This window comes from Ranitomeya variabilis, chromosome 2 (genome assembly GCF_051348905.1).
Source record: "Ranitomeya variabilis isolate aRanVar5 chromosome 2, aRanVar5.hap1, whole genome shotgun sequence".
Lineage (NCBI taxonomy): Eukaryota > Metazoa > Chordata > Amphibia > Anura > Dendrobatidae > Ranitomeya > Ranitomeya variabilis.
In genome coordinates, this window is record NC_135233.1 from 826,968,323 (window position 1) to 826,990,505 (window position 22,183).

The following is a 22,183-nucleotide window of genomic DNA, read 5'->3' on the forward strand; positions in this document are numbered from 1 at the left end:
TTGAGGTCTCCTTCAAGGACCAAGTTGGCAGTTACATGGTACTTCATCAGGCCCCCTGGCTGTTATGGTAACCCATTGGCCTAGTGTCACGGGGTACCAATGGGAGCTGATAAAGGAGAACAATGGTACGTGTTCCATTTACACACCACTTTGAGTGATTGACAGTGGTGCTTAATTGGCTGACAGCCACAGTCAAAGCTGTCAAAGCTTAGGTCTGGCCATGGCTGTTAGAAACAGATGCTGGCTATTTAATATAGGAGTTATCTGCAGCATATGGAGATTTCTGTACTACTTAGCCTTCTCCACAGACGATCACCCTCGAAATCACGTACAGGTACATTCTATTGTGTAAAAAAGATAAATCAATAGGTCATTTTCTGATGGTAATTTCCCTTTATGCATTGGTAATACTTTTGTTTGTCAGCTCTATAGTATACTGTTAAAGTTGTATTATATCTCCCAGATTGGAGAACCTGATAACTGTATAGAGATTATTAAATGTATTTACAATACTATATCCAAGCTGATAAGTTAACTCTGATGATCTCAGTCAGCTCTTTTCAGCTGATTGGTTTCTAGCTGATCGCCTCACTCCTGTTACCTCTCAACTCCTAAGCTGTTCTCAGTCCGGCAAAAGTCACCAGCTTCCACATTAGCATTTTCCAGAGCAGTTCTCCTAATCATGGCTGCTTACTTTCCTGAGCCATGTGCTTGTTCAAAGGGCATGTTTTCTCTATATGTAAATATAGTGACAAAAGTCTACACTTCAGGACAATGACAACAAATTAACGTGTTAGGCTACTTTCACACTAGCGTTAACTGCAATACGTCGCAAATGCGTCGTTTTGCCGAAAATACGCATCCAGCAAAAGTTCTTGCTGGATACGTTTTTTCGTCATAGACTAACATTAGCGACGCATTTGCGACGCATTGCCAAACGTCGCGTCCGTTTTGCGACGCTTGGGCGTGTGGTAGCGGACCGTCGGGAGAAAAAAACGTTACATGTAACGTTTTTTGCTCCCGACGGTCCGCTTTTTCCGACCGCGCATGCGCGGCCGGAACTCCGCCCCCACCTCCCCGCACCTCACAATGGGGCAGCGGATGCGTGGGAAAAATGCATCCGCTGCCCCCGTTGTGCGGCGGAGACCACGCTAGCGTCGGGAACGTCGGCCCGACGCACAGCGACGGGTTGTTCCCGACGCTAGTGTGAAAGTAGCCTTACAGTAGCAGGAGAAGCTCCTAACCAACCAAGACACAACTTGAGCATACTCCTTTAAGTATGACTGTTACTGATAAAGAAGTTGACAGGCCCACAGAATCATGCATTTAAATTCACCATTGACCAAACAAATGGCAAAAAAGAGCAACCTTTTAAATGTGTACTCGGAGTGTTACTCGAACATGTCAGTAGATACTTTGTCAGTGGGGTACCAAATCTGTGATGCCCTCAAATGACTACATAAAGTTCAACTTTCCATGCACAGTGTTTGTTTGTGGTACGTGACAGTGAAATAAAAGATCACTTTAGACATTTGAACTTTGACATGCTTCTCATTCTTCATTACATACTTTTTGTAAACCAAGGTCAAACATTTGTTAAGGGTAACACATCCAACAGACCTGTTTCTGCTTTATCTATAATCCCTTCCATGTTTTGTACAAGCAGGGCTTTTGATCACTTGTCCACATTATTTATTTTATAGACTCCTGTGCACCTTTGAGCATGCAAAACTAAATGCTCAAGAATATGGATCCAAGGGATGACAATATGCAAAATACAAACCGATGCTGTACCAACCATTTTCACAACAACCCCATCATTAGTATTTCTACTATTAGAGAAATGTCTTACTAGATGTTAAGAAGAAAACTCATGGCTGACAACTTTATTAGGCCTTAGTTAAAAAGTTTCCAAAACTTCATGCTGGTGGCAAGAAAAGTACCATGTGATAATCTATTGTTGATTAAAAAAAACAACTAAAGGCCCCACAGTTTATAAGATCATATATGTAACAATCTGTTCCCATGTCTCTGAGCCAGTGCATTCAGATTAGCCCTTACATTTCAGGCTCAATTTCAGCTCTCTGCAACGTGAAGGTTTTCCCCGTTTGTCGCTCTCCCTGTAAGTCCTTGTTTGTAACAATTATTTGGAAAATTCAGTTAAGGAAAATAATACAATAACAGAACTCTAATATATCCTAAAACAAAGTTGTTTTTTTAATATTCCTTATGGAAATTTATGAATTGACATCTGAGTGGTAACATTCTGCTTTGTTAAAAGGGCATGTCCCTACAAAGTCGCCACCACATGGTCAATGTTAAACTGTGTAGGGATACCATCTCCCCAGTTGTTCATTTATTCCTAAATTCCTGCTAGGAATAACCGAAGCAGTGTTCTAGGAAAAGGTACTTCTGAACTCTTATTTCATTGGGATTACTTACCAAACAGACATATCACGGTAGCTAATTATGGCAGTCCTCTCCAACAAGCTGCCAGTATTGAAAGTTACGGGGCTAGTGTAGCTTTTCAAGATATCTACCTGAATAGAACATCCTGCCCGATTCATGGAACATGTATGTACACAAAATACCACTTGAAATATCAAAAGATGTTTGGGATGTTTTTGTTTAGGCTCTTGCTGCAGAAGACAAGTTGCAACCCTCAAAACTATATAACATCAATTGGATAATGACTGACAAAAAGGAATATTATCAGAATAGCCACTATGGTAGAAAACGAACAGCATAAATAAATATCTTCCTACCCTTAAAAAACAAGCAACATTATATTCATAATCATACAAAGACATAGAATACACTGAGTTATTAAAAAAAACAAAACTTTTAAAATTGTGAAGAATACCAGCATATTCGCACCATCTCATTAATCTTTTCACGTCAGTTTTGTGTAAAAATGACAGGTGGCACATGATCCAAACATAACATTGTCAAATCCAAATATCTCCAGTGGGCCATAAAATGTGCACATTCCTACAAGAACAGATGACAAATGGCTTTCAAAAGAGAAAATTTGGCATTTATGCCCATGTACCTGCTGTGCACTACATGCATTAGTAAATAGGAACTTATGTTGCTACTTTAGAATTCTTCTCGGGTTACTCTTTTTGCTAGTTACCTGTATTGGAATAAGCAGTCTGAGGGCTCTGCATAGAAAAATAGTAATGAATCCTGAACCCTGACCCAGAACTAAATACTCCCCAGCCTCTCTGCAATTTTCTATATAACTCTATGTCAGTCAACTCTCATCACAGAATTCAAAGTTTATAGTCAATTTAGTTGACAAGTTGCAAGTTGTGCATTACCATGGAATAATATGCGGTTAGAATATCCTAACAGAATAATGAGTTCAATCACTCATGTTTGTTTGTGTAACACCAACCGTATATATTTCAGGTCTTCAATATTACACATGTTTGAAATTAGGCTGCATGTCAAATGCGTGGCATTCATTTATTCCAGATCGTTAAAATATTCTGGGCCACTTCTAAACTGGTGATAAATAACGTCAACATGGGCTTATTTAATCAGAATCTTGATTTATTCCACTAGTGCAGTGCGTTGGTGGCAGGATGAACACATGGCTCTGTCAATTTTCAACAGTGCGTTGGTGGCAGGATAAACATATGGTTATGTCACTTTTCGACAGTGTGTTGGTGGCTGGATGAACACATGGCAAAGTCAATTTTCGACAGTGCGTTGGTGGCAGGATAAACATATGGTTATGTCAATTTTCGACAGTGTGTTGGTGGCTGGATGAACACATGGCAAAGTCAATTTTCGACAGTGTGTTGGTGGCTGGATGAACACACGGCAAAGTCAATTTTCGACAGTGTGTTGGTGGCTGGATGAACACACGGCTAAGTCAATTTTCGACAGTGTGTTGGTGGCTGGATGAACACATGGCTAAGTCAATTTTCGACAGTGTGTTGGTGGCTGGATGAACACATGGCTAAGTCAATTTTCGACAGTGTGTTGGTGGCTGGATGAACACATGGCTATGTAAATTTTCGACATTTACAGTATGCCCAAAAGGGGAGTAAATTTAGGGAAAAAACTCCAACCGATCCAAGGCAAAAATCAGTAACATACTCATTAGTTGTATATTTTTGTGTCAGATATGCATAGCAAAGAGTGAAAATCAGCAGCAGAAACTGACATGCTGCAGAATTAAAATCTGTACCCACAGGTCAATTTTCAAGCAGATTAAAGTTGTTAAAAGAAAAAAAAAAAGAAAGATGCAACTGTACTGTATGTTGTTAAGGCACTACACATCTAAATTATTTTCAGGATACAGTTCTTTAAAGATTGAGAAAGGATGCGCTATCTCCTCCGAGATCAAAGAGAAATCGGTGTAAAGCTAAGGAAAACAATGTAATGCAATACATTACAGCATCAGCGCTCCAATCCCTTGCAGTGCTCAACTAGCAGATGATGGTCTACAAGCTTTCACACAAGCACTTCTTTAGATGAGAACTAGTAATAGAACAGATGCAACATGTACAATACAAGACATACTGATGACCTATGGCCAACGACTGGCAAGTAACAACTAACAGGCTTTGTACTGCTACTGTAACAGGCCGGCTACTGTACATTAGTACTCAATTCAAAAGACTTTATCACTGCGGAAGACATTCTAAAAATGTCTGCCTTTCTTCTGTCTTTAAGATTCTGGCATAGAAGCTATGAAACTGTAACTAAGGTGACCTGCATTAACCCCCCCCCCCCCCCAAAAAAAAAAAAACAAAAAAAAAAACAAAAAAAAAACACAACATAAAATTAGTCTTGACCCTTCCCCATCACAGTTAGCAATGACTGATGGTAATGTTCTAAAGGAAAACCTGTGAAATAAGCTTACTTAAAAGGGAATCTGTCGCCAGTTTTTTTAAACCTAATTTGAGAGCAACATAACAGAGAGATGTTGATTCCAGCGATGAGTCACTTACTGGGCTGATTGGTGTAGTTTTGATAAAAATCACTATTTTATCACCAGGAGATTATCACAAGAGGACTAGTAAATCTGCTGTCATCTAGTCCAATTGCACACCCACTAGTGATTAGCAGCTTTTTGCCTATGCACAGTGGACACAGTAAGCTGTCAATCAGTGGTGTGGGCGGGGTTATACAGCTAGATCTGAAATATTTAAAATAGTGATTGTATTAAAGCTGCAGCAAGCAGCCTAGTAAGTGATACATCACTGGAATCAGGGACTCTGCCCGTATAATAATTCTTCTGATGGGGTAGCAAATACCTGGTGACAGATTCCCTTTAAAGACAACACTGAACAAATCCAAATAAGCAGGAAACAAACGGATCTCAAAATTTGCTGCCAATGAATCACTTTCTATGTTGTGTCCTATAGATATGTTTGTATGGGCATCTAAAACATTGCACTCTTCTGGGTTAGCCTAAAACGAAAACTGGTATGACTTGATGTATGGTTATTAACCACCTCCATTGCGTCCAAACACAAGTGGACTTTTTCCAATATGGACTGTTAGTACTTGTGCCTCACAAGGCAGTCATGATCCAAGATGTCACTTGTAGGTAGCATTGTCCGACATCCAGAAACCTTTCATGTTTTTTCTCTTTGGCAGCTTGAAAACTACGTCCAAGACAGCATGAAAAAAGAGATGGTGGAGATGCAAAAACACGCAGTGCAGAATCACACTGCTATGATGATGGAGATTGGGACAAATCTGCTCAATCAAACTGCAGAGCAGACGAAGAAGCTAACAGACGTCGAAGCCCAGGTAAATGGGCACAGCAACATTTCGTGCAGTCTGCCATATGAGTACCAGGGTGGTGCTGCACCTCAAAATATGCCCGAACAAAGGAGAATATTGTCTTAGGGGCAGTCATACAGTTTGTGATGTTTATGTAAAATGTGTGTACTATTAACCCACTCCGGAAGAAACATGGTCTGTAAAATGCTCCATTAATCTCTGGTTCAGAGCTGAGCATCCACTCTCGCCAGACTAAAGCATTTCTGTTCTCCATAAATCACCTTAATCACAAGAGTTGCTATTACCACCCAGACCTAAACCCTCGCCCCCACCTTTTGTATGACCATCCGAGAAACTAGAACAAGGCAAGATGGACATAGTTATTTAACTCCAGAAAACCTAATTAAATAACTCTCAAAACTTAAAAAAAATTAGCTGTATACTTGAATCTAGATATTTCCAGTTTAATAACCGGTGATTAATAAGGCTACTTCCCCAAGGTCAATAATCAGCTGCCGGCTTTTGAACGCAGGTGATTCCGCATGTGTTCATTGAACCGTGCGGAATCACAGCACCCAATACATTGGACTGGTGATATTTATCTTGCGGAGAATGAGCGTCTCCGCAAGACAAATAGACATGCTGCGGTCTGGAAAGACGCGCCGCATGTCCGTCTCCGCAGGGAAGCCAGAGGCGTCTGTGCACGCATAGTGAAGATGGGATTTCTTGAAATCCCATCACCTATGCTGTAACATCTGGCTGCTGCAGGTTGGAGGCTGTGGTTGTACGCAGCATCCAACCCGCAGCGTTTACATGGGAACATACCCTAACCGGTTTGGCCTGTAACAGTCTGAGCACATTTCCATATGCACAACAATCATTCTGTGCGCATAGAATATCAGTTCACGGCAGCACATGTCCTGCTTACACATGACAATCATTTTTAAGCAAGGTGTTTGCCAGCCTATTAAGGGGAACCTGTCACCTTCCCCCCCAGGTGTTTTTAACTAAAAGAGCCACCTTGTGCAGCACTAATGATGCATTTTGTCAAGGTGGCTCTTTTAGTTGTGGTCCCTTTCAAGGCTAAAATAATAGTTTTTCTAATTTGTCCCCGATACCTCGAATTTGTCAGGGGAGAATTGTCTTTTCCCCCTGGACACAAACGCCTCCCAGCCATCACTCAATACTCTGCGTGCCGGGCTCCGCCTCCTCTGCCTTCATTAACGTCCCACTGGGGCTCTCGGATTTACCGCCTTGTCAGTGACCACCGCGGTGCATGCCTCGCTTCCGCAGCAGTCGTCCGTGTGTTCTGCTGTGGCCCCGGCGCCTGCGCTGTAAATTCAAAGGGCAGCGAAAACTGCGCATGCCCGAAAAAAAATGTACAGCGCAGGCACCGGGGCGACTGCTGCGTGTTGACTTCCTCAAAGTGGTCGCTGTTGCGGCTGCTGCTCCGACCGCGGAAGGTCGTCTGGGAAGCGAGGGACGCACCGCAGTGGTCACTGACAAGGCGGTAAATCCGGGAGTGCGAGTGGGACGTTAATGAAGGCAGAGGAGGCGGAGCCTAGGCCACAGAGTACTGAGTGATGGCTGGGAGGCGTTTGGGTCCGGTGGGAAAAAACATGCCCCCCTGACAAATTCGAGGTATCAGGGACAAATTATAAAAACAATTATTTTAGCATTGAAAGGGACCACAACTAAAAGAGCCACCTTGACAGAATGCTGCATTAGTGCTGCACAAGATGGCTCTTTCAGTTAAAAACGCCTGGGGGGTGACAGGTTCCCTTTAAGACCATTCCCGATTATTGGCCAATGTAAATGGGCGCTTGGTTTTCTAACTTGTAGTGAAAAAATAACAATAGGCTGGCTGCTATAAGGTAGGCAATTTCCTGCCTATAAGTTGCTCAATAATGTCCTAATTATAAACTATTGCTAAATGTTTCCTTTTTTTCCAAGAAAGGGGAACGGTGTCAAGTACTAGTCATACATCATGTCCCAAAATTGACAGCAGTAGTTTTCAAATTACTGATAACATAGGCCATTACCTCCAGTGTAATCAAAGCAGTTTACTTGTCAAATTACTGCTTTTTTGGGGATTAAGACATTTATATTGCAACCCTGAAGACAGAAAGATACAGACACCAATCAACGATTCACAGAGCCCTGTTTAGTGGTAGCTCCACTTCATAAATGCAATAATATGTATTTAATAACAACTATACTAATCTTAAAAGAAATATGTTGTTTAAAATTATCAATTACATTTTAAAGGTTTTTAGATTTTTTATATAGAAAAAAATAAAATAAAATGTTTCCATATTTCCCACTGTTAGAAACTAGAGCAGAAATTCCAAACCTTTCTAGCCTTGAGAGCCACATTCAGCTCAGAGAGGGTCGCGAGCCACATCCAAGATTCATCCTCACCACCCTCTCCCACCAAGTAGTGACATCCAGCTCTATTATTGGCATACTGACAGTCAAAGCTTCCCAGCAGAAATCACACCAAGGCCTAGAATTGCATCCAGGGGAGCCCACCTCGCACTCATTCACTAGTCTTGCATGAAGCCCTACAACCACGCTATTGCATCCACCCTTAAAAAGGGACATTCCTTTTAAATGTGAACAGAGCATGTTAATAAACACATAATAGCACTTGTGAATTGAATCTACTCTTTTTTTGCGCTCCTTTGGAAAATGTGTCGGGATCATAGTAAAGAGCTTTCTTTTTCCAAGGAACCTAAAAATGTGAAATCTTATCCTCAAGTAAAAATTTAGCATGACGGATATGAGTAATGAGGTCTTCCTGTCAACAGACACAGGCTCCAGATAAAAGCAGAAAATGTAACAATTACACAAATAGTATTGTCTGAACAGCATGTAGCATGATGATGCAAAATGTACAAACGTCTATCGCAGCGTTTTCCTTCCGAGACATTCTCATCAATGGAATAAATAACATTCCTAAGAATGATCTAAGCAGAAGACAAAAATCTTGAACTATTTCTCATATAAAAACATAGTCATTTCTTAGGTATGCCATGCTTTTCACGTAGGTTTAATAAATCAGCATTAGATTAAAGGGGATTTTCCAACCACTGAAAATGATTAATTATCCACAAAATATTATGTAATTAGTGGTGGCTTCACATGAGTCCACAGTGCTAAGTCTTTTTTTTTGATGGTTATTGGGGTGTCGACCTGGTGCCAAGTTAGTTTGATCATTAAAGTGGTAAACTCACTTTCACTTTTTAGGTGTGCACCACTTCTGTCTCCCAGCACTGCATAAAGGGGGTGGCGCACTGATCATGATTGATACTCAAGTCAGCGGGATGGCTGAGCCGCCAGCCTAAACTGTGTATTCTCCGTAGCTCAGGAGCACTAAATCAAGAAGTCCGGCCAGCGCCTGCAGTATAGCATACAAGCCCGTGCTTCTTGTCTAGGAAATCAGCTACTTCAGATTATAACCACAATTAGAAAACAAATAATGTGGTCACAAGATAAAAACATTGCAGTTAAATGAAAGATTAACTTTGATTATAAAAAATAAGTAATATGTATCACAGCCCATGCAGTATACAACACAGCCCACACAGTATATAGCAGCCACGTAGTATAACACAGGCGATGTAGTGTATAACACAGGCCACGCAGTATATACCACTGGCCATGTAATATATAGCACAGCCCACGCAGTATATAACAGCCCACGCAGTATATAACACAGCCCACGCAGTATATAACACAGCCCACGCAGTATATAACACAGCCCACGCAGTATATAACACAGCCCACGCAGTATATAACACTGCCCACATAGTATCTAACACTAGCCAGGTAGTATATAGCAGCCTCGCGGTATATAACACAGCCCACGTAGTGTATTAGCAGTGTGGGCACCATATCCCTGTAAAAAAAATAATTAAAATAAAAAATAGTTATATACTCACCGCTAAGACCGCTAAGTCTTCTGGGTAATTTCGCAATGCATCTCTGGGAACGGAAGATGGCGGCAGCCGCGCGCGCCTCGGCAGACTACGGAAGGTGAGAATAGCATGTTTTTTTGTTTTTTTAAATTATTTTTAACATGACATCTTTTTACTATTGATGCTGCATAGGCAGCATCAATAGTAAAAAATTGGGGACACACAGGGTAAATAGCAGCGTTAACGGAGTGCGTTACCTGTTGCATAACGCGGTCCGTTAACACAGGCATTAACCCTGTGTGAGCGCTGACTGGAGTGGAGTATGCGGGCGCCAGGCACTGACTGGACGGAAGTAGGGAGGGACTAATTCTCGGCCGGACTGTGCCCGTCGCTGATTGGTCACGGCAGCCTGGACAGACAGAAGGAGAGACAGAAAGACGGAAGTCCCCCTTCACAATTATATAGTAGATTACTCCAAGTACACATGATGCAAGAGACTACAATAGACTTAATGCTGCCTCGTCCGAAGGTTGATGACCACTGGTATAGCAAATGCAACAGTGCCAGTGTAAGCCTATGAGTCTAAAATTGCATCAGCAATATGAAATCGCATTCAGCACCCATTTTCATTTATTTTAACAGGTATTTAATCAAACAAGCCGTCTTGAACTTCAGCTTCTGGAAAACTCATTTTCGACTAACAAACTGGAAAAGCAAATAACAGATCAAACCACTGAAATAAACAAATTACAAGACAAGAACAGGTAAAGCATTGGACTTGTTTCTTTATTTACACAACAACTTAAATGCGCTGTCCGAAATCAAAGGTGAATTTCTTAAATGTTTATGTATTTAATCTAACCACTTTTCTATTGTACGGTACTTCAATTAAAAATTCCTTATGATTCCCTCTCTATTGTAAATATTCCGATGATTTTTTAAAAAAAACTTGCATTGACATTTTGTTTGAGTAATCTAGCATACAATGAGGATTTTTACACATGATGTCATCAGGGGCCAGGGCTGTGTTCACTGCCGCAGCTGCAATCCCCACCACGAAATGAAGCGTCATCAGTGATGTCCGTTTCAGGGTTGGGCTCGTCCCTACTCTACGGAGCATGCCCTGTTGTCATTTACAACGCTTGCTCAGTATATGCGCTGTGTGCTATATTCCTTTAAATGTGCACTCTCACCTGGTCTAAAGTAAAGAGACATGCCGGAAAGAGAGCACATTGTCAGTGCACACTGAAAAGGCGAGAAATTGGAAAGCAGGGAGAACAGAAACCAGACAAGCCCTCGAAACAGACGTCACTGATGTTTCCGGCCTCAAGGTGGTGGTGTCCATTACAGGGGCTGGTCTCGGTTCTCCCTGCTTACTGCTTTCTGTCCTTTTCCATAGACAATGACAGTGTGCTCTCTTGCCGGTTTGTTATTTCACATTAGATCCTGACAGTGAGCACAATGTTAGTGCACATTCTAACCAAACTAGCGCATTCTGAGCATGTGATGTAATTGACAACCGACGCATGGTCAGTAGAGACGGACATCACCAATACAGCTTCGTTTAAGGGTGGGAGGCAGCAGCTGTGGCAGTGACTCCCACCTCAGCCCCATGATGATGACTCCTTTAAGAGTCCCAGCATGCACTGGAAATTCTCAAAAGGGAGGTAATGAAAAATTTTAGATATAAAAAAAAGTAGAGTAGAGAAAGAATGGTAGGAAAGGTTTAATTGAAGTATATTAGAAAAGTGAATAGTTTATTAAGTTAAATGGATAGACATTTAGTGTGAAATTCACCTTTGGTTTCAGACAACACCTTTAAACTAGTCGGACGCACTTTCTTACACGGCAGTAACGAGAAACAAAGTAGTCTTCATTAGGGGTTGTAAACCTCTATAAACATTATCAGCAATGAACTTGAACACAACAGATCATAATATAGTCTTATTGTGCATAAGGATTTATTATTTATGAGTTTGGAAATCTAAATGTTTTCTAATATATCTGAAAGCAGAATTAATTTTTAAAACAAAATTTTACAATCTGATATGACTCAAAGTAAAGTGCTTTGCAATTTAATTATCTGGCTAATTTGTGAAACTTAAAAAGAAAAAGTACAAGTGCCCAGATATTAAAGCAACCATGAAAATGTTTCACTAGTTGGTACTTTCCTGACGAGCTGCAGGACTTGGCCAGAGTTGCTTTGAGCACAGTGCAGTAGTATTGGGTAACACAAGTCTATTCATTGTGCACTGCCGGTGTCCAAAAGCCATAGACAATGTTTTTTACAAGGTGATTATTACGGTGATCATGCTCATTTCCCCAGTGATCAATAGAGGAAATACCATCTGTTTTCATAAAACAGCAATTGTGCCAGAGTTCAGGGGTTCTTCCTCAGGACGGAGATAAAAAGCATTTCCACAGACACAATGACATATTATTCTCTCTTTCTGTCTATTACATCCCATCCTGTGCCTGGAATACGTGTATTTATGCAGTCTGAATGAACTATATTGCAAGATAAACAAGATCCAACTATACTCTGCACATCTAGATAGAAACATACCGTATATCACTATTCTTTACACCATACATCACTAATCAATACAGCATGTTTGTGCAGCTTGCCTCTATATATTCTCAAATTATCAAAAATAAAATTCTACATTGTCACATCTGTAACACAGATCTAAACTGCATGCCATTTTCACATCTGTATTATGAATGTGAATATTATGGATCTTTGCCTTCTATGGACAATTGTCGGCCAGAAATCAACATTTAATGGTGTACAGTGCAACATTTAATGTAAAAACATAAAAAAGTAAAATTACTATCGTAATATAACTATAGGACCAGTGTGCAGACAGTAGGGTATACGAGGATACCAGACAGACATTAAACATTGCTGTGTTGAGTAGCCCTTGGGGTAATGCTACAGGATTTTGGTTGGGTTGAAAGCATCACAGAACACAATTTTTCAGATGTGCAGTATTACTACATAGTTACAGACCTCGGCATATTTGCACATCTTTTTTTATTACAGTTCAAATACTGTTACACTATTTATAAAAAAAAAAATATTGATATTCACCGCATGTTTCCCCCTCTGCACTGATATTTCCGAGGTTTCTGGCTACTTTTGTTTCTGGTCTCTCTCCAAACAAGAAATGACTGCCCAGTACAATTGAGCCAAAACTTTCGTAGGACCTTGGTCCCGTTGCTTGTCTGTGGCCACTAGGCCAGAGCCCTCAGAACCTTTTCCTCTTACATCTTTCCCAGCAAATCTTTTGATTGGCAAGTCTGGCATGACATTACTGTTGCGAATCGATGGATAAGTGACATTGCGCTTAACCTACTGGTCAGAAGTGACAAGGATGTAGAAGTAGGAGGAGGTTTGCAGAACTCTGGTTTATACGCCACAGACTATCAATGTGGCTGCCGGAACAAGGCCATGTGAATCTTTTTTTCTCAACTCTGCTCAGTGTTTGGCTGTAGTAATTATTTTTGGTTTGTCGAGGGGGACTAGAAGGTAGAGACCAGGAGAACCCAGGAAGACTCTTTGAAGGGAAATCAATGGAGTATAAATTATTTGTTGCCATACTGACCCCTCAAAGAAAAAACTCCCTCCCACATCCAAAAAAAATAATAAAAATGAAATACATTTTCATTTAATATTTGCTTATGTTAACTTTCAGTCTCTGTATTTAATCCTAGCAGGCTGACCGAGCAATTTTTTTAAATCTGTTATCACTTGCAGTTGGTCCACTTCTCATAGTTGTACACATTTATACTGGGTTGGGTTCGCACATGGATTATGACTACATTTCAACAAATCTTCCGTTTATTGAATTTTCTTTATCTTTTTTAAAATCGTCTTTAGAATCTCAGTGGAAGCTACAACAAACTGGTTTAACTTTCTGTACCGGGATTCCAAGAATCAGAAGCTCGGTCTTTCTAGTAACCCCTATTTGTCATTACTGCATACCAGCGAATGGTACAAACCCACATCTGAAATAAATACAACTTGACACAATAAAGATGTGATAACACAGACTTTATCACTATTAGCTTGTAAAAGGGCCTTTCAATGCCAGGGTTAAACCATGTTATCTAGGTTGCCATATGTATTAGGTTAGTGAACATTTTTAACATTCCAGTAGCTCCATCTGTTATAAATAGAAAGTAATAAATACCTAATGTGGACTGAACAGACAACTGACATGGCTGTCGCCTTTCTAATGCTTGAAGAATAAAATACTAGAGTGTGCAAGACAACACGGCTTAAGTAACCTCAATCAATAGCCTTCCCACAGGGATTTGGGCATGACACAACAAATTACTATTACGCCAGGTCTAATGCTGAACATATTAAATGTCCAATACATACAAGACCCAATAAAAATAAAGTTATTTAACCCATGTAGATGTGCTGCGTTTTGATCCATACCTAAACCAATCTCCCCATACACATTAGCCTAATGCTATAAAGTATTGGAGCCCCAGATGATTTTCGGAGGAGTTAAGGATCCCATCCCATTAGATTTTCGGAGGAGTTAAAAATCCCGTAGTTCTCCCTTAGAGATGGCTGGCAGCAGCTCATTCATGGAGAAAACAGGAGCACTAGGCAAAGCAATAGCACCTGTGTATAGGAGTCAGGCAAGATCACTTCAGGCTGAATATAAGGCTTTAAAAAAAAATAACCAGCAGACTGAATTATCAGCCAAATCATTGTTCGTCTGACGGTCATAAAAGATGTGGACTAAATTATAAAAGGTTCAGTTGACCCAAATATTGCTTACGTCAGGGGTGCAAACTTTATTTTCAGCAACCAGTTTCAACATTTCAATGTGACTATTTTTGTGGAATTAAACATCAATGAAGAAGTACTCAAAATGCAAGGTGTGCCTTCAGCAAAGTCCTATTACAGTTAGGTCCATATACATTTGGACAGAGACAACATTTTTCTAATTTTGGTTCTAGACATTACCACAATGAATTTTAAACAAAACAATTCAGATGCAATTGAAGTTCAGACTTTCAGCTTTCATTTGAGGGTATCCACATTAAAATTGGATGAAGGGTTTAGGAGTTTCAGCTCCCTAACATGTGCCACCCTGTTTTTAAAGGGACCAAAAGAAATTGGACAATTGACTCCAAGGCTATTTCATGGACAGGTGTGGGCAATTCCTTTGTTACGTCATTCTCAATTAAGCAGATAAAAGGCCTGGAGTTGATTTGAAGTGTGGTGCTTGCATTTGGGAGGTTTTGCTGTGAAGTAAACATGTGGTCAAAGGAGCTCTCCATGCAGGTGAAACAAGCCATCCTTAAGCTGCGAAAACAGAAAAAACCCATCCGAGAAATTGCTACAATATTAGGAGTGGCAAAATCTACAGTTTGGTACATCCTGAGAAAGAAAGAAAGCACTGGTGAACTCATCAATGCAAAAAGACCTGGGTGCCCATGGAAGGCAACAGTGGTGGATGATCGCAGAATAATCTCCATGGTGAAGAGAAACCCCTTCAAAACAGCCGACCAAGTGAACAACACTCTCCAGGAGGTCGGCGTATCAATATCCAAATCTACCATAATGAGAAGACTGCATGAAAGTAAGTACAGAGGGTTCACTGCACGGTGCAAGCCAGTCATAAGCATCAAGAATAAAAAGGCTAGACTGGACTTTGCTTAAAAAACATCTAAGGCTTCTTTCACACTAGTGTCGGCACGGGGCCGTCGCTATGCCATTGTAATGTCCGGGGAGGAGGGGGCGGAGTTTCGGCATCACATGCGCGGTCAAAAATGGCAGACACGATGCACAAAAAAAGTTACATGTAACTTTTTTTGTCCGCCAAAACACGACGCAACCGTCGCACAACGGTTGTGACATGTGGCACTCCATCGTAATGCGTCGCTAATGAAAGTCTATGGAGAAAAAGCGCATCCTGCGGGCAACTTTGCAGGATGCGTTTTTTCTACACAACGACGCATTGCGATGCTAATGTGAAAGTAGCCTTAAAAAGCCAGCACAGTTCTGGAATAACATTCTTTGGACAGATGAAACCAAGATCAACCTCTACCAGAATGATGGAAAGAGAAAAGTATGGCGAAGGCGTGGTACAGCTCATGATCCAAAGCATACCACATCATCTGTAAAACACGGCGGAGGCAGTGTGATGGCTTGGGCATGCATGGCTGCCAGTGGCTCTGGGTCACTAGTGTTTATTGATGATGTGACACAGGACAGAAGCAGCCGAATGAATTCTGAAATATTCAGAGCCATACTGTGTGCTCAGATCCAGCCAAATGCAGAAAAACTGATTGGTCGTCGTTTCATACTACAGATGGATAATGACCCAAAACATAAAGCCAAAGCAACCCAGGAGTTTATTAAAGCAAAGAAGTGGAACATTCTTGAATGGCCAAGTCAGTCACCTGATCTCAACCCAATTGAGCAGCATTTCACTTGTTAAAAACTAAACTTCAGACAGAAAGGCCCACAAACAAACAGCAACTGAAAACCACTGCAGTGAAGGCCTGGCAGAGCATCAAAAAGGAGGAAACACAGCGTCTGGTGATGTCCATGAGTTCAAGACTTCAGGCAGTCATTACCAACAAAGGGTTTTCAACCATAAATATGAACATCTTATTTAAAATTATTGAATCTGTCCAATTACTTTTGGTCCCTTTAAAAACAGGGTGGCACATGTTAAGGAGCTGAAACTCCTAAAACCCTTCATTAAAATTTTAATGTGGATACCCTCAAATGAAAGCTGAAAGTCTGACCTTCAACTGCATCTGAATTGTTTGGTTTAAAATTCATTGTGGTAATGTCTATAACCAATATTAGAAAAATGTTGTCTCTGTTCAAATATATATGGACCTAACTGTATATTAGGCATATGGGTACGACCTGTGCGCTGTTCTTGTAGATACATGACCTAAGATTTATCCCAAAAAACAGGAAAAGATAAGAACTTACCGTAGTTTTTTTTTACCTACTCCATGGAATCTGTACATACAGTTCAATGAATAAATAAAAAATAGAAAACCATTTTTGTTTGGTAACAACTTCTGAATTTTTTACACTAACAAAAAGCAAATAAATTGCTAATTTGGTATTATCAAAATCATACTGACCTGGATAATCATGTTGTAATGTAAGGTAAAATGGATTATGCCATTCAAAACTAGAATTTACCCCATGAAAAACAAGTCCTCATATGGCTATGTCGATGGAAAACATAAAAGTAGTAATGGCAAATAGGCAAGGTCAAAACTAAAATGCAAAAATGAAAAATCTCCAGGTCCTCAAAGAGGTTGTCTACTACTCGGACAGCCCCTTCTCAATTACTATAATCCTCCAGTATAAAATAAATACAGCATATACTCACTTTCGGTGACAGCGCCATTCCATCAGAGTAGGCGCTGGTCTCCCGGGAAGTTGTTGTAGCATGTCAGCCCTGTAGCCAATCAGTGGCTGCTCCACTCGCAATTCCTTCAGAAGTACGGTAATTGACCACCGGAGGTAATGAGAGTGGCAGCTCCCATTTTTTCAGGGTATTATTTTTGTCCGAAGGTAGTGAGAGCAAAGCAGCCACTGATTGACTGCAGGGCTCACATGGTGTAACAACGTCCTAGGAACCTAGGGAGACCCGAAGCTAGGCGGTTATTATATTATATGGGGGAATATAGCAATTGAGAAGGGGTACAATACCATGTCAGCTTTAATTGTAAACATGATATTCACATCTGCTTTCGTGATGAATAATATTTTTTTTTTGTTCCAGCTATTTAGAGAAGAAAGTTCTAAGCATGGAAGATAAGCATTCTCAACAACTGCAATCAATGAAAGAAGAAAAGGATAAACTTCAAGTCTTGGTGCTGAAACAAAACTCGATAATTGAAGACCTAGAAAAGCAGCTCATCACAGCATCAGCAAATAATTCCCTTCTACAAAAACAGCAGCATGACTTGATGCAGACCGTTGACAATTTGTTAACACGGATGGCACCTCAAACAGGTACGATACACACACCCAGGAAATACAAGGCATGACAAGTTTTTGTATTTTTTTAAGACATTTTGAAGATTTTTAAAAGGCTTTTGGACAAGAAAGACATTTATCACCTAACTAATTATGGACCCTCCATTGATCACCATGATGGGGATCCTGATCCTTTGCTTATCCTTACTGCAGTCATATCTAAAGTGGCTTCATCATATATGACCATGTAGCTCCATGAATGTAGGACTACAGTGAGGAGAAACAAATGATCAGGACCTTGTTCCAGTGATTGATGGAGGCCCTAATTGTAGGGCCCCAAGTGAATAGACATTTATTAACTATCCTACAGAAAAAAATCTAAAGATTGTCCAAGACTAAATACATATTAAATTAATAACAATGTATCCACATAGATTTCAGATATCATGTGAAATTAGATACAGATTTTCCAGATCTACATTTCTAGACTAGTAGGAATATGTAAATTATTGTCAAGAATTAATATTTTGTCCAATAACTGAAGTTCTTTTTAAAGGGAAAGTTGTGTTAAAAGTAAATTTTTCCCATCATTTTTAAAGGGAACCTGTCACCCCCCTAGGCGTTTTTAACTAAAAGAGCCACCTTGTGCAGCACTAATGCTGCATTCTGTCAAGGTGGCTCTTTTAGTTCGGGTCCCTGCAAACGCTGCAATAATCGCTTTTAGAATTTGTCCCTGATACCTTGAAATAGACCCGGGGGCAGGTCTTTTCCCCCGGACTGAATTGTCTCCCAGCCGTCACTCAGGGCCTCAGCGCGCCGCCTCCTCTTCCTTCATTAGCGTCCCCAGCGCCTGCGCTGTAAGTTCGAAGGGCAGCGCAATTGTGCATGCCTGAAAAAAACTTACAGTGCAGGCGCCGATGCGCAGCATTTGGCGAGCACCGAAATGTTTGCTGTTCGCGCATACACCCATGCCAACCATGCTTCAGATGTGCTTTTAATCTGTAACATTTCATTCAGTGCACGCAGGCTACAATTGTTCTCGGCAGCACAAGTCCTATTTACACATGAAAATGTGCAGCTGAATTCAATGGTCTATTGTGTAAATCAAAAGATCATTTCACCCAGTGAATGAGCAGGTAATTGGCAGCCTGTTTAGACTACACGACTACCGTAAAACTAGCATACACAGGAATGCATGTCCATGCTAATCGTGCAGTGTAAATGCACTTTAAACTATAACACTAAAAGGGATGTGGATCCATTTGTCCTATTAGTTGGGTGTTAACTAACAATTTAAAATGTATAGAAACAGCATGAAGACGACATATTGGGCATGTTCAAATTCGATGTACTAAGCCTTTTCTTCAGATAATAATAATAATTTTTTTTATTTATATAGCGCCAACATATTCCGCAGCACTTTACAATTAAGCGGGGACATGTACAAACAAATTCAGTACAAGTTAAGACAATTTAAACAGTGACATTAGGGGTGAGGTCCCTGCAGTCAACTATTGTGTCTAAACATTTTTTAAAATGTGTTAAACTTTGTAAGACAGCCATTCCTTAGTCCATAAATGTTTTATCTATAGCAAGACTTTCTATGTATTGTTCTATAGTGTGATAAATGGATACATGCCTACAACAGCAGAACAGCTAATGTTACATTTTACAACCCCATTAAATGAAGCATGTAATAAATGACTTTGCATGTGCACACCATACTCACATAAACATGCATGCATTTTATCATCCTATATCCCCTTGTAAACTACTTTGAAACTAATGGTTTTCAATTGAAAGCAGTGAAAAAAAAATTGTCTGATGAAAACAAAATTTTGGACCAAGCAGTTGTGTTTTTCTGGACGGTTACCAAGCAAGATTAGCCTAGCACAATAACAAAACTGTTATTTCAAGTGTTCTTAAACTTTGGATCACAAACTTAAGAACATAATACTTTCCAGAAACAGATGGGTATTAAATTTAGAAATTGACTTGGTGCCCTGTAAGATATTGATATTTATTTCAAACAGGAAACTAATAACAAAGAATACTAGTATCAGATTTCACAGGATTGCAAAACCCCCAAATGGGAAAAAATATAATAAAAAAATGTAATATAATACGTATATGCATGAAGACAAGCAACTTATCTAACTGGCAAACAAGCATAAATATCAGTGAATAATGCGGAGTGATTAGTCAGACAGGATGGAGCGACAAGTACATTGGTCTCATAAAAGCAAAGGATAAAATTAAAACCAAAATATTAGAAATAAAATATGAAAGTGAATATTAGAATAAAAGCTGAATTTTCATAGTAAAATGTTATCAACATAAAAATCTAAAAGCCTCAATATCTTAGATAAAAATACATGTAAGTAGATAATATTGGCCTTAAATTCATGACGTTTACAACTAGAGTAGGCAGAGAGAAGATGCGCTAAATTGTTCAAGAAGCACTCCCATCAAAGTTTTATCCTCTTAATATATTGCAATTATATTATATAGCATTGTGCACTTACAATTGCTCATTTTGTCTTTCCACCCAGTTAATTATTCTCTTTTCTGTTCTCTATGTAGAAACAGGAAGTATCTAGTCCCTGCATTTATCATTCCCCTCTTCAATTCCTGACCCAGCTGCACCATCTGCCATAGACCTTCGCAGTGACTCATGACTTGTACAGAGAAAATGAAAATTGACCTCCTGTTTTCCACATAGAGCTTAGAAGGATTCAGCTAGTCAGTTTATACTCACGTGATGTCATAGACATAGTGGAAAACAGGAGAATTTATTGGGTATATGGGCAAAATGAGCAATTGTAAGCGCACAGTGCTATATAATATGATAACTGAAATATATTAAGATGATAAAAACTTTAATGAGAGTATTTCTTCCACTGTGGTCTACTCTGTGTGGTGGAACCTGGGCATCTTGCTAGACATTTTACTTTTTCTCAAGCTCTTAGCGGAGATCAATATTTAGCTTGGTATTTGCCTGTCAACACAGAATGACTGTTCAAGCCAAGTACAAGCGTTGGGGGCATCATGTGGAGATAAACAGAAAACAAGCAAGTGGAGAGGTGCACTTAAACTTTTGGCCATAAAGCATCAAGTACCTGTACTTGTTTTGAACTGTTCAGTGCTAACAGAGTCCTTTTAAAAGGGTGTCTGTCAGTACAAAATGACTGTTCAAACCAAGCACAAGTGCTCAGTGCAACCTGATGTGAGGGCAGTTTGCTGCACCTTCTCAGAGGGAGAAGGGAGGAGAAATATGGAAAAAAAAAATAAAATGACTTATGACCTTATTGTTGGTCAAATTTGCCATTGCTATTGTGACTAAATGTTGCTGTGGCTTTATTATAATCGACTAAAATTATAGTTTTAATGTTTTCTTTTTCACATTTTCCCGAGATAGAGGGAAAATAAGACAGTGGAAAGGTGCACTGATTTGTTTGTCCAAGCCAAGGATGCACTGAGCGACTGTGCTTGGTTTGATCAGTCATTTTGTGGTTATAGACTCCATTTAACTATGGTTTGAATACCCAGATATACCAGCTAGACGAAAAGGCTTTGTTAGAGGCTCAACCAAATTAATAATGTTTCCGCATCCAATCTATAGCCACTGGTACATATGTGAGACAGTTCATATTGTTGCTGATTTATATACCATAAGTCTCTGTTTCAATTTAATTTTAGCATCGAGATCGTCATTTGTTGCCAAAGAAGAGCAAATAACATTCAAAGACTGTGCTGAAGCCTATAAATCTGGGTTGACTTCAAATGGCATTTATACATTGATGATAGCAAATACCACTGAGCAGGTCAAGGTAAGCAAATTGCAAGCAGTCGTCAAACAGCGGTCCGTAAATAGTCACTCACGATTGGCCAATTTTTTAAGCTATATAATTCCCGATTCGCTACAAACAAACTGAATTCCAACATGCCCAGTACCTTGTGGAGGTACTCTAGAAGTCACCAATAGGGTTGAGCGAAACGGGTCGTTCATTTTCATAAGTCGCCGACTTTTGGCAAAGTCGGCGTCTCATGAAACCCGACCTGATCCCTGTGCGGGGTCGGCCATGCGGTACGCGATCTTGGCGCTAAAGTCGCGTTTCGTATGACGCGTTTAGCGCCATTTTTTCAGCCAATGAATGAGCGTGGGCAGAGTGATGACGTAGGTCTTAGGGGAGTGAACGCCTATCGTCATGTTATCGCTTGTGCGCAGTAGGGATTTGGAATGTGCAATACGAAATTTTCTGTGCTGGGACGGAGGGGAGAGAGAGAGAGAGAGAGAGAAGAAGAAAAAAAAAAAAAAGAAAAAAAAAATAATTCTTCATTGGGTTTCGTGTTTCGGCCGAAACCCGACTTTTCACGGTGGTCGGCCGATTTCACTCGACTCGACTTTTAAGACAGTCGGGTTTCACAAAACCCGACTCGACCCTAAAAAACTAAAGGTCGCTCAACCCTAGTCACCAACACTCCATCATAAAGAGTTTCCCTACTTCAGGATCATTAATGATAAGTGTGT

At 40.1% G+C, this 22,183-nt stretch overlaps 2 protein-coding genes across 5 annotated transcripts in view; one reads left to right on the forward strand and one right to left on the reverse strand.

Annotated features, from left to right (window-relative positions):
- The window catches only part of MCPH1 (microcephalin 1), a 435,753-nt gene that overhangs the window by 192,361 nt on the left and 221,209 nt on the right, over positions 1 to 22,183 (reverse strand). The window lies entirely within an intron of this gene.
- The window catches only part of ANGPT2 (angiopoietin 2), a 49,638-nt gene that overhangs the window by 16,345 nt on the left and 11,110 nt on the right, over positions 1 to 22,183 (forward strand). The window contains exons 2-5 of the mRNA XM_077290051.1: positions 5,620 to 5,775; positions 10,311 to 10,432; positions 17,456 to 17,688; positions 21,352 to 21,482. Of these exons, the coding sequence (XP_077146166.1) occupies positions 5,620 to 5,775; positions 10,311 to 10,432; positions 17,456 to 17,688; positions 21,352 to 21,482 (642 nt within the window). The remainder of the gene's footprint in view (positions 1 to 5,619; positions 5,776 to 10,310; positions 10,433 to 17,455; positions 17,689 to 21,351; positions 21,483 to 22,183) is intronic.